We start from the raw sequence: 12344 nt of genomic DNA, 5'->3' as shown, positions 1-12344 counted from the left end.
TCCCTCCCATGCAGGTTTCTAGTCATACGTCCTTTTCTCAGGGGCCGTCCCCCTGTAAATAGCAGTCCCCTCACCCAGAACGTGCATTATTCCCTCTCTGTGGTACCAACCTTATTTTCCTACGTAATTCCTGGCACCACCCGGCATATTTAACGCTGGTTTATCGGAGCGCCAGCCTTTGGGAGGAAAAAGCTCCCAGTGCTACTCCTCAGTCTTGGATGAGGCCGTGTTTAACCCCCTGGTGCCCTTCCTGGAGTAACCCCACCTGTCCTGGCCTCTGCCCAGGGACAGTACAGCAGAGGCCTAAGGGAGCTTCGGACCCTGCGCATTTGCGTGCATGTGTGTGTACCTGTGTGTATGTCTCTGAGTGTGTGTGTGTATTTGTCTGTGGCTGTGCCTCTCTGTGTGGGCATGTGTATGTGTGCATCTGTGCATGTCTGTGTGTGTATGTGTATATTTCCTTGGATGAGTCCATTAAGCCAAATCAAATTACTGCTCAGAGTAAAATATAAGGAACCAGGCAGAAAGACCTGGCCAAGAGTTTTCCATACTCTGACCTCCTGTGGTGAGTGCTCTGTTTTCAAAGGCTTTTTTCACGTCACCTTTGCCTCTTGACACCTGACCCCAAGCTGGATGGTGGCTTGTGGTCCCTTCTTTGACACATGCCCTACATCTGCCCAGGGCACGGGTGTGAACAAGGCACTGATCTTAGTGGAGCATGTGCATTTTAGGGGATACAAACCATAAATGAGAACAGAAGACGGTACAGTATCTTCACATGGTGATGGCGTTGCTGGGAAAATAATTAGAGTGGTGGGATGAGAGGAAGTGGGGTGAGGCTAGTGAGACAATGATTTTCCAAGGTGATAGTTGAGATAAAGCAAGAACTGTGCACGGGAGCCATCCAGTGGTGAGGTCCAAATAATATATGTCCCAAGAGAATGATGGGGGTGGGGGGAGAGGTAACCTAACTGCACAGGGAGCCCCAGTGAGGCCCCCACTCTTAATGTCCATGGTTCATGGGATCCGCCCACCCCACGTCCACCCTAAGGACACTGAACATGGGAGGCCCGGGTGGGTGGGTGGGGCGCTGGAGCCTATAGAACCCCAAGGCCAAGGGAGACACTGTGGTGACCACAGACCTAAGCTCCTTCCTGCCTGGTTCCCCCTCCCCCAGATGGGGGGGGGTGCTTCTCAACCTCCATCTCAGTTTGCACAGCACCTCCTTGGCCTCTCTGAGTAACCCTGTCCAAAGTTACCTCTTCTGCACACAAATGGTGCTGTCAGTGTGAGAGGGAGGTAGGGAGGAGCTCCATCTCCAGGGGATGAAAATGCCCCCAAATGCTCCATTTCCAGTCAAATCCACCTTCACCCTCTGGTCCCCACCCACCCCCGGCCCTGGCCCCAACACATCCTCCAGATCCAGTTCCAGGAGGGCCCAGCCCTTCACTTACTTCAGATGGCCTCAGAAACATCTATTTCACTGACTTGCTGGGCTGGGACTCCCCTCCTTCACCCCAGGTATCTAATGGGTGCCTTCTGAATGTCAGGCACTGGGCCAGGCACTGAGATTCAATGGTGAGTCTCAGGGAAAATGGACCCTGAATTCATGCAGGAGAAAACTGCAGTCCTGAGAAGGCAGTACAGTCAATGGGAGACTAGGGGTCCCACCCCAGGTCTCCCACCAGAGACTGGCCTCCCCTCAGTCCTGCCAGAGAGGCTTCGTCCTTGGAAACTTGCAGCCCCTGAAGGGCAGGGGGCAGTGAGCCTGGTGGTAGGTGTGTTTGTGACGTCTCCTTTGGCCAGGTTCACTTACCTTCCCAACTATGACTTTAGGCTGAAATGCACATTAGTATTCCCTACTGGGGGGTTTCCCTGGTGGCTCAGTGGTTAAGAATCCGCCTGCCAATGCAGGGGACACGTGTTCCAGCCCTGGTCCGGGAAGACCTCACATGCCACAGAGCAACTAAGCCCGTGGGCCACAACTACGGAAGCACGCGCGCCTAGAGCCCGAACTCGGCAACAAGAGAAGCCACTGCAATGAGAAGCCCATGCACCTCAACAAAGAGTAGCCCCCGCTCGCCACAACTGGAGAAAGCCTGTGTGCAGCAACAAAGACCTAACGCAGTCAAAAATAAATAAATTAAATAAATAAATTTTAAAAAAATATTCCCTATTGGGGGCTGGGGGTCCAGAAGCTGTGTGGGCACAGAAGTACCGCGCCCCTGGCTGTAGGTGGCCAATTTTGCGCATCTGGCGAGGCCAATTGATACACACACAAACACACACACACACACACACACACACACACACACACAGAGTCCCGCCCAAAGCGAGGGAGGTGCCACCTCTCGCACACACCGGGCACCTCTCTGTGCCAAGCGAATTCTAACTGGGGCGCCGGCGCCGCCATAGTTAAGGCGCCGGCGTGGTCCCCTCGAGGTGGGATGGGGCCCCAGCGTGCAGGAGCCTCGCCCCGGTGCGGGCCTCCCCTCCGGGTTTGGGCCAACACCCCGCTCCTCTCATCGTCTCCAGCGGTGGCGACCCCAACGCCCCCTCCTCCTCCCCTTCGCCGGCCGCCTGGGGCGCGGCACCCGCCCGAGGCGGGGGCGTGGGGCATAAGGTCGCCGCCCAGAGGGAGCTCAGCCGGCGGCGCAGACGCCCAGCGCCTCCGGGGAGGGACTTGGCCTGGGCTCTGGCCCTCGGCTTATCGGGGAGGAGCCGAGAGGCTGCAGCTGGCGGCGGCTTGCCCCGGGCGGGCCGAGGTCCTGGGCGCGGCAGCCAGGCCGGGGAGCCCTTCTCGGCAGAACCCGTAGCGCGGGGTCAGCGCCGTCTGCTTTCCTCTATGTCTTCTCTGGTCAAACCGCGGGAAGAAAGCGCCCTCCCTTTAGCGGGCCGGGAGCTGCAGAGCATCGCGGGGCGCGGCCGAGGGGAGGAGAAAAGAGAGGGAGCAGCGTAGGCCCGGGCTCGCGGGGCTGCGGCTCCGCCAATCTGCGGGCGCTGACGCGGGGGGCGGCTCCGCGGCGCTCGGATATCTGACCGCCCGGGGAGAGGCTCGACTGTGCGGGGGCTGCGCTCCGGGGACGGCCGGTGCACCTGCCCGGGGACTTCGCCGGACGCTCCGTGCGCCACCCCCCGCTCCCGCCCCCTCCTCGGTCCCCGCGGCCCTGCGCCCTCATTCCCCTCCAGGTCCCCGCCTGCGGGCCGCAGCGTGAGAGAACCGAGCCCTGCCCGAAGGAGCCGCCCCTTCTCCGCCCGGCCGGCCCGGCGCCTAGCGCGGCCCACGGAGCAGCGCAAGAGACTGCGCCGAGCCTCGGATCGGATTGCGCCGCGCGGTCGCCGCCACCCCCCACCCCCACCCCAGGCCGCCGCGCCTTGGCCGGGATGGGCCTAAGTGTCCGGCCCCTGAGCGCCTGATGAGCGCGGCCGCGGCCCCGGAGACCCAAGCGGGCCGCTACGTGCGCGGGGCCTCCCCGAGCTGCGCCCCCAGCTTCGCGGACGAGGGCCGCTGGGCCCAGCCGGCTGAGGGCGCGGCCGCTCCGGAGAGGCGAGAGGGAACGGCCCCGAAATGGCCCGGCGAGCGGGCGCTTTGGCGGTGGGCGCCCTACGCGTGGGACAGCCCCGGGACGAGTAGCTGGCCGACGCCAGATGGACCTTGATCCGCGCCGCGGCACCGCGTTCGTGCCAAGCCAAGACTAGAAGGGCACGGGCGGAGCGCGCTCTGGGGGCGCCCGGAGTTCCAGGCCCCGCTCGCCCGCCGGGCCATGAAGATGATCCTCGTGCGCAGGTTCCGCGTGCTCATCCTGATGGCGTTCCTGGTGGCCTGCGCGCTGCACATCGTGCTGGATCTGCTGCCCAAGCTGGAGCGGAGCGGAGCGCAGCCCTCGGGGGAACCCGGCTGCTCCTGCGCGCAGCCCGCGGCCGAGGCGGCGGCACCCGGCTGGGCCCAGGCGCGCGGACGCCCGGGGGAGCCCCCGGCTGCAGCCTCCGCCGCCGGCGACGCGGGCTGGCCCAACAAGCACACACTGCGCATCCTGCAGGATTTCAGCTCCGACCCTTCCTCCAACCTCACGTCCCACTCGCTTGAGAAACTGCCACCCGCAGCCGAACCGGCCGAGGGCGCCTTGCCGGGGCAGGATCCCGGCGCCCTGCGACCCTTAGACTCCGCTCACCGGCCGCTGCTCAGAGACCCCGGTCCGCGTGGACCTGTGCCGCCCCCCGGCCCGAGCGGGGACGGCTCCCTCCTGGCCAGGCTGTTCCAGCACCCACTGTACCAGGTAGCCATTCCGCCGCTAACGGAGGACGACGTCCTCTTCAACGTGAACAGCGACATCAGGTTCAACCCCAAGGCGGCGGCAGCAGAGAACCCAGACTGGTGAGTGGGGCTGTGGCTGCTGAGGTGGGTGCTGGCAGGCCCGACCCCCAAGGCAGCCATGCGCCCCGTGAGAATAAAGATCCACCCCAGTGCCCCTTCCCAGAAAGTGCCCTTGCACATCCCAGGCGCTGTGTAAAGAGGCTCAGGGTCAGAGACTCACAGAGGGCGTGGACCCCATGGCAGAGGCCGCAGGAAGGGGAGCTTTGCGGGGCGGGCAGCGTGCAGGCTCTGGGCACTGCCTTTGTCTCCAGAATGACTGCCTCCCTGAGAAGGGCTGCTGGGTGGTTTGGGAGCTGTTTCCTGTGGCCACCGGCCTGGAAGGCAGACATGGCAGGCAGGAGCCGGGAAGAGTCAGCTCTGCATTTGCAGGAAAGCAGTGCTGGCCTGCAAGGCCCTGGTCACAGGCTCACAAAGGGACTCAGGCAGTGAGTGAAGGTGCTTCCTTGGGAAGCTGCTGCCTGCCGGTGCGTGGCAACACCGCTCTGGTGGACATGTCGGGAAGGTCTGGAGAGGCCTAATGAGCCTTGTAAACCAGTCCCTGAGAAAAAATTAGCAGAGGGGCATGCTGGCCCCCGTGAGGCATAACCAGGGAGTTCTGCCCCCGCCCAGGCTGCAAGGGGGTGACAGCTTCCTAAGAGGCGAGTAGCAGCCCCCAGGAGCATCTCTTTAAACTGTCCTGGTTTAAACTCCTCCCCCAAGGCCCTCCTCAGCCACACAGATCAAAGTAAGCAGATGCTGCCGCCCTGGGTGGTGAAATATTAACCAATAGCAAGGCCAGGATAAATAAGTACCTGCAAAGGTTACACAAGCAACGGAGGGGAAAGGCCAGGTTTCCAAAACATCTCAAAAATCCTTTCTCCTTTGCAGTTGGACCAGACCCAGTGTTTTCTGTCTAAACACACCAAGGTGTTTGGTGGCCTCTGAGCTTTGTCTGCTGGCCAGGTTCACGGAAATGCTCAGAAATGTGAGAGGCAGAGCAGTGTGCTAGGCCTGGGCCTCTTTGCAGGAGAGACAGCCCAGAGCCACTGGTCAGGGATGGGGCCCTTGGGCAACTTCTCGTAGCCCATCGTGTCCGTTGTGGGCAGAACTTGGGGCTGAAAAGGCCTCACTTGTAGGTGAATTAGCGCTTAGACAAGTTCCGCTTTTACCTCCAGCAGCAAACAGGGCCTGTCCTCCCCCAGACTGGCCCTTTGGCTCAAGAGACAAGGATGGGCCATGTTGGCAGCAGGTCCTCGATTTGGGCCTCGGCTGGAGTGAGTCCCACTTTCCTCTCTCCCCACCCAAGGCTGCTTCCTGAAAATCAAATTTAGCCTTTTGAATCATTGCTGCCCCAAAGCAGAGCACCCAGCGAAGGTTTCCGCCAGACTGGGCTCATCTGCCCCCAGGAAGCCGGCAGCCCCTCGCACCCCAGGCTGACATCATGCTTGTCAGGCTGTTTCAGTGACCCTGGGACAGACGCGGCGGGGCCTAGCGCTGACGGTCTGGGTTTGGTCTGCTTTAGTTATAGCTGTCTGTGGCGTCTCCCAAGGGTAAGTGAGAATTACAGGCCTTCAAATATATTGTTAGTTGGTGGAACAACAGCCACAGAAAAAGTGCGGCCGTCGCAGGGTCGTGTTTGAGTAGAGGCACCTCTGAATAAATCTATATTTGTTTGGATTCAAAGTGAAAACCTTGGCATCGATGCCAACTCCCCCATCCATCTCGAGACCTTGCTGTTCTGTTCTTTCCCTGTTGACCTGGGTCACCTTCATTTGTGCAGGCCACACGAAGGTCCTGAGGATGAATTCCTACCCACGGGGGACGCGGCCGTGGACTCCTATCCCAACTGGCTCAAATTCCACATCGGCATCAACCGCTATGAGTTGTACTCTCGGCACAACCCAGCGGTGGAGGCCCTGCTGCGTGACCTCGGCGCCCAGAAGATCACCAGTGTTGGTAGGTGCCCTCCCTGCCCGGCCAGCTCTCCTTGCTGGAGCATCACCTCGTGGGCGAGTTATACTGGCAGCCTTCCCAGAGGAGGCGCCTGCAGGCCTTCGATGCTGTCGGTATTTGGGGGCAGCGGGAGGCTGCTTTCTGCTGTTGCAAGATGAGCAAGGCAGGGCAAGACGCCGCCCGGCCAGTCCTGTTGTTCTGCTGTGGGGGGCGCACCACGGGTCCCCACCGCGGGTTAAGAAGAGGCACCCCTGGCAGCTGCAGGGAGACGCCTTGGAGAGCTCAGCATCTTCTGGTTGTTTGGGGAGGCTCTGCCTCAGAGCCCACCAGGTGCTCCTGGGATTCATGTGGGCGGGGAGTGACAAGGGCTCAACTCTATCCAGGGCAGAGCCCCATACACTGAGTAGTTCGGAGGAGACATCTCTGAGTACTTTGGGATCTGCTGAATCAGAAGTTTCAGGGCATCCAGTTACTGATTTCAGGAAAATGTGTCGGCAGTGGTTTCTGAGTGTGGAGGTTTGATGCCATTGTTCTCAGGCCTGCAGGCAATTGTTTGTGAAGGTCCCGATTAGTCACTAGTAGCTCCAAGGGCAGAGGGGGTGGGCAGAGGCCCTGGGTGGGAGGAACAGTCCCAGGAGGCGCGTAGGGTGGAGGGAGGCCCCAGGAGCTTGAGTGCTGGGAGCAGGGGGTTCCAGGCACTGTCTTACTGGTGTCTGGGCCATCCTGAGGCTGAAAGGGCTCTGCTAACCTGGGCTGAGGCCAGGGAGCTGGGGGTTGCCTGCGAGGCTGGCGCCTGGGTTTCCAGAGCTCTTTAGAGGCTGTGTTGGGTGTCTCCGCCCGGCGCTGAGCTGTTTGCCAGCACCACCCTCTCCCTAGCATATAGTTGTTCACCCTGAGAGAGGACTCGCCGGGGCACGACGGTGGTCTCCCCTCCTTCTTGCTGCCCAGGAGGAATCTGAGTGCCTCCCGGCCCCCAGCCCCACCCAGCCCTCCTCCTGTGCTGGAAGGCAATCCGTGTGGACGACGAGGACCGCATGGGAGAGGCCACAGCTGGGGTGTCCCCTTCTCTCCTGAGTAGACGAGGCTGTTAGAGAAACATCCAATGCGATGACCATTTGTCGTCTGTTCAGTGGATTCTCTTGAGCACCTCCTGCATCTCAGGGCCCCTTTCTGGGCAGTGGGAGTTGGGGGTGAATCCAGCCTCAACAAGCTTCTGCTGCATCCTGACCTGCACATGCTGATGGACAGATAAAGTCGAGAGTGATTAGCGAGGAGGTGACCTCCACCTGGGAGGAGCAGGTCTTGAATGGGGCGAAGGCTTTCGTGATGGAAGGGGGCAGGGAGCGTGGGCCTTTCGGGAAAATGACAACAGCGTTTTAAAATTAGGGTTTAGGGAAGTGCAGCATTCATGCTTGCAGGCTGCTGTCTGCCCCGGTGTCCCATCTGTCAAGTGGGCTCAGGCACATTGCATCTTATTTCAAGAAGATGGACAGTGCACCCAGGCTTGTAGAGTATTACCTCGGGCTTTGTGCAGGGTCTTGGTTAGGGGCAGGGCTGCAAGGATCCCACAGGCCAGCCAGGCTCACCATACCCCTCAGGGGACAGACAGCCTCCCAGCTCTCGCTGGACGTTGCCCTGTGCAGAGAGCAGAGCCCAGGAGCCCAGGGAGCCACTGGAGGCAGAGGACAGGCCTCGGGGGCTCACAGGCAGCTTTGCCCGCCCTGGGCACCCTCCTCCCCTGTTCTGCCGGGGGCCTGGCCTTGGGGCACCCCCACCCACTTTGGTCCAACTGTCCCGGGCAATGGTGCCTAGGCTGCCTGACGTCCAGAGTTCTGGCGTGCTCTGCGCCTGGCAGGGTGACCTGGGGTGAGTGCCTGCCCATCTGTGTCCTGTGGGCTGTTTGAGCTGATCTCACCCGCTGGACTACCCTGGCCTAGCTGGTCCTAATGGAGCGTGTTCCTTGGGGCCGTGGGCCGGTCAGAGCCCAGGGTGGCATTCACGGGTGCCTGATGAGCATGGTAAGGTTGACTTGATGGGACCAGGTGTCATCACCCACAGCGAACAGCAGGCCTGGTGTGTCCTAGCTGCCCCAGTCACGAGTCAGCGTGACTCTGGGCAGATGCACAGCGAACAGCAGGCCTGGTGTGTCCTAGCTGCCCCTGTCACGAGTCAGCGTGACTCTGGGCAGATGGGTTAACTTCTGTGGACCTCCCCGCGTCTCCTGTGGATCACAGAGGTGGTCATATCCTCGACCCTGTAATCTCCAGCTTGCAAATCTGAAATCATAACCCATTTGACAGCAAAACCTGACCCAACATGAATGGACATGGAGGCAAAACCTAAAATGAGAAACTGTTTATAAACCCTTGTTTTTCTCACTTGGAGTGAATGTTCCCATGGAGTGCATTTAATTCCGGGGTTCTCCCCCGACCCGCTCAGGGCTACAGAATCTGGGGGATGGATACACCACCTGCAACTCTTGTCATCTGAAATTTTTAAAACCCCTGAACACTTCTGCTCCAGAGATTTTGAAGACGGGTGTGGACCCGTGAAACCTGCCTCACGGGGCTGTTGAGAGGTTTTGGTGAGGAAGAGGAAGAGGAAGAGGTAGGAGCAGAGGCTAGGCAGCGACCCCGCTGGTCACCTCTGCGTGGGGCGGCCAGCACTGGGCAAGCTGGAGCCTGCTGAAGGCCTCGACCGGACGCTCAGCCCCGCTATGTGCGGCCTTGGGCCTGGAGGTGCCTGGAGGTGCTCCCAGCAAGTTCACACTTGAGAGGAGCCCCTCTTCCTGAGGAAGCAGGACACCTTCTCACCTGGAGCCCAGTGCAGCCTCCGGGAGCATGGCTGCAAGTGTCCAGGCCCAGGATCCTGCTGGGCGGGGAGCAGGAGGGGGGCTGGCCCAGCCAGGCTGCAGGCGTCCCCGGGGATGCACGCCTTCCCGGGGGTGTCTGCCCCCACACCCAGCTGGTCGTTTTTGTTGAACACCCAGCTGCTGAGACAGCAGCCTCTGACTGGGCCCTTGGCTTAGCAGAGCCACTGGGTGGGTTTGCAGACCGGGGTCCCTGGACAAGAGCTGTCTGCTGCTGGAGGCCCCGCCCCTGGCACTGCTGCGACCTGGGGGGGCGCAGCCCTCGGAGGCCCCATGGGAGCCGGGAACCTGCCTTGGGAGTCAGGGTTCAGCAGCGCCATCCTTTTGAGCTTAAAATGGAAGAAGAGCTAGAAATCCAGCCGATCTCCCAACCCCATCCTGCAAATCAGGGAACAGGCTTCCGGGAGGGCAGGCTTGCCCACGGTCAACACATCTCTGCCTCCAGCTCTGGACTGTGTCTGGACCCAAGCGGTCACTTCAGTCTTGGAACACGAGCCCAGAAATGGTGTGGCGATGAGAACGGGTCCTGCAAGGCCCCCGATGCTTTCCCTCAGGACAGTTCCGTCAAGGCTCCCGTTCAGACCCCTCGATCCACTCACAAAACGCATGTGGCCAGCGGAGATTTCTTTAGAGCTGGGCTCCCGGCTGCTTGGTAATGGCTATTAGCCGCCTTTAAAGAGGCTCGGGACCCTGAAGCCAGGCCTGCGGAGGCTTTGGCTGGGCCAGTGATAGTGTTGATAATTAAATCACTATTGTGCACAACCATGGATGCAAAGAACAAATGACACAATTAACTACTCTGTACTTGGAGTTACTTAAAAAGAAGTCACTCAGCAGGAGAGGATTCGGGCAGCCTCTGGCCTGAAGCACAGACCCCACAGTTGCTCATCCAGATCAGGACAAAGCCAATGGGGGTGCTGAGCAGTGGAGACGGCTCCACAGGACAGAAGTCCTGGGCGCTCACTGACCTGCTAGGACAGCAGCCCTGGGGGCCGTAGGGCCGCCCTGCCTAATGAGTGGGCTCCTCAGGAAGGTGGCTCTGGGCCCAGAAAGGCTGCAGTCCCCCTCCTACCCCGGGGACACCACCGCTTCGGGCCCCAGTCCCAGGAGCCTGGCTCGACTGACCCGGAGGAAGGGAACTGAAAATGCCCAGTAAGCTGGACGCCCAAGCCCAGGGCCGGAGGGGCCTTCAGTCATCCTGGAGGAAGGACAAAGGCCACCCCAGGGGACCCGGAGAAGGTGGTGAATAGCTGAGTTCCTCCTCATCTCTCTCCGCTGTCGGGTTGAAGGTCAAAAACAAAGCCTGTGCGGTGCTGACCCAGCTGCACCCCCCCAGCGCTTGCTTTCTCCATTTTGAACTGTTGGCAGCCACGGCTCCGGAATCCAGCAGGCGTGTGTTCCGGCTGGGCTCCGTCTAAGTCCAGGGCGGGAGCTGGTTTCCACCTGGGGCAGTGCTGTGGTTTCCCTTTCAAGAAGCAGAACTCCCCCAGGAGGGGTGCGCTGGATTGTAGCAAATCACGGCGTCAGTCGTACTCCAGGCTGGAAGCTGTTGCTTCTCAGACATCCTGGGGCCTGTGTCACGCACTGAAGTCTGGGCCGCACCCCTGAGTTGGGCCGAGGACCCAGGCCGGAGCACAGGCTTACGTGGGGCAGGTGCCCACGGGGCTGGCCCCTCAGTGCCTGTAAATGGACGCGCTCTCGCCTTTCTCCGTGGCTGTGGGGTGGCGGGGAGAACAGAGAACCCAGCTGCTCCTGGTGTCACATTCTCCAAATCTGAGCCATCCTTGGGCCAGGCCTCGCTTCTTCTGACCCTTAAATCAAGGCAGGGGCTGTGAAAACAGCTGGACCAGCGTCCTGACCGTGACCCCTAAGGACAGACGTTGGTCCTACTTCACAGATGAACTGGCCGAGGCCGAGGGCACAACGTCATCGGCCCTGCTGGCACCTGGCAGCACCTCCCACACGGAGGTGTCTGTGTGGTCCACCAGTCTCCAGAAGACGGAGTTCATTCATTTAAAGTCAGGGTGGCCCATCCAAATGCGGGTCAGGGATCTTGTTAGGAATGGGGAGGGTACAGGCTCGGGGAGCTTCACCCACAGACCTGGGTCACACTGTCTCCGATGCTGAGTCCAGGGCCCCTTCAGATGGAGCTGCTGACCTGGCAGCAGGAGTCAGGCAGGTGGCCGGGGACCTGGAGGACAGGTCTGGCCTCGGCGCCCATGGAGCCCTGCAGCCCCTGAAACGTCTGGGAACTTGGACCTTGAGGTCCTGCCTCTCTCGCCCCTGAAGTCCGCTGACCTGAACATGCCCGACGCTGTTCCAGGTGCTTCACTAGCGTGACCCCGGTCACCACGAGGGCAACCCCGGGAGAGGGTGCAACGCGTCCCGTGCTCACCTGAGTCCCCTGAGGCACCGACCAGTGGGTCTCAGCCCTGGCCCCAGCCCCATGGGGGAGGCTGGGTGGGTGTGCTGAGCCCCCTTCAACAGAGGGGCCCGAGGTCGGGGCAAGCGGAGACACCGTCTAGGGCGCCAGCTGGGGCCACCGCAGACCCAACCCTCCAGTGTGGCACCCTCCCGCCACCTCTGCCGTCAGCCCATTTTCCCAGGCCCCGTCCACCCTCCTTAGCACGGCTGCTCTGGCCCCTGGTTGGCGCTTCCTGACCCTGAAACATCTTCCTGCCCCAGGCCTTGGTCGCGGACCCTCACCACTCCACTGCCACGACCCTCACATTTGCACCCATTCCCCGACCTAACCCCACAGCCTCAGGGCACCGCTACCCAGGGGTCTCCCCAGACCCTGGAGCAGTGCATCATCAAGCTCACGGGCCTGCCCCGAGGCAGCAGGTGACCCTGTATTCTTTCCCTCCTATTGCAGCCATGAAGTCGGGGGGCACACAACTCAAGCTCATCATGACCTTCCAGAACTACGGGCAAGCACTGTTCAAACCCATGAAGTAAGTGCCGGGCCGGTGGGGGTCAGGTGTGAGGGCTGTGGCCGGGAGTGCGCAGGTCGTGTGATCTGTGTCTCAGCCTCTCAGCTCTGCTGTCCTCGCCCGAGAGCAGCCTGACTCTGTGTCTGTGAGTGTGCCCGGCCGCGCCCGTAAGACTTTATTTCTAAGACTAGTGGGCCAGCTGATTGGACCCCTGATCCCTATTCTCGATAAAATA

At 60.9% G+C, this 12344-nt stretch overlaps 1 protein-coding gene across 2 annotated transcripts in view; it reads left to right on the top strand.

The window, feature by feature from the left end:
* The first annotated feature begins 3008 nt into the window (after window positions 1-3008).
* Window positions 3009-12344, top strand: part of FAM20C (FAM20C golgi associated secretory pathway kinase) — a 38019-nt gene continuing 28683 nt past the window's right edge. Inside the window, exons 1-3 of one of the 2 annotated variants that reach the window (XM_036825959.1) lie at window positions 3009-4375; window positions 6135-6310; window positions 12052-12130. In XM_036825959.1, coding sequence (XP_036681854.1) covers window positions 3765-4375; window positions 6135-6310; window positions 12052-12130 — 866 coding nt within the window. In that variant the 5' untranslated portion in view covers window positions 3009-3764. The remainder of the gene's footprint in view (window positions 4376-6134; window positions 6311-12051; window positions 12131-12344) is intronic. The other variant, XM_036825958.1, reaches the window with a different exon arrangement.

Source organism: Balaenoptera musculus, chromosome 15, assembly GCF_009873245.2.
Source record: "Balaenoptera musculus isolate JJ_BM4_2016_0621 chromosome 15, mBalMus1.pri.v3, whole genome shotgun sequence".
In the NCBI taxonomy this organism is placed as follows: domain Eukaryota; kingdom Metazoa; phylum Chordata; class Mammalia; order Artiodactyla; family Balaenopteridae; genus Balaenoptera; species Balaenoptera musculus.
This window is presented reverse-complemented; position numbering and strand designations above follow the sequence as displayed.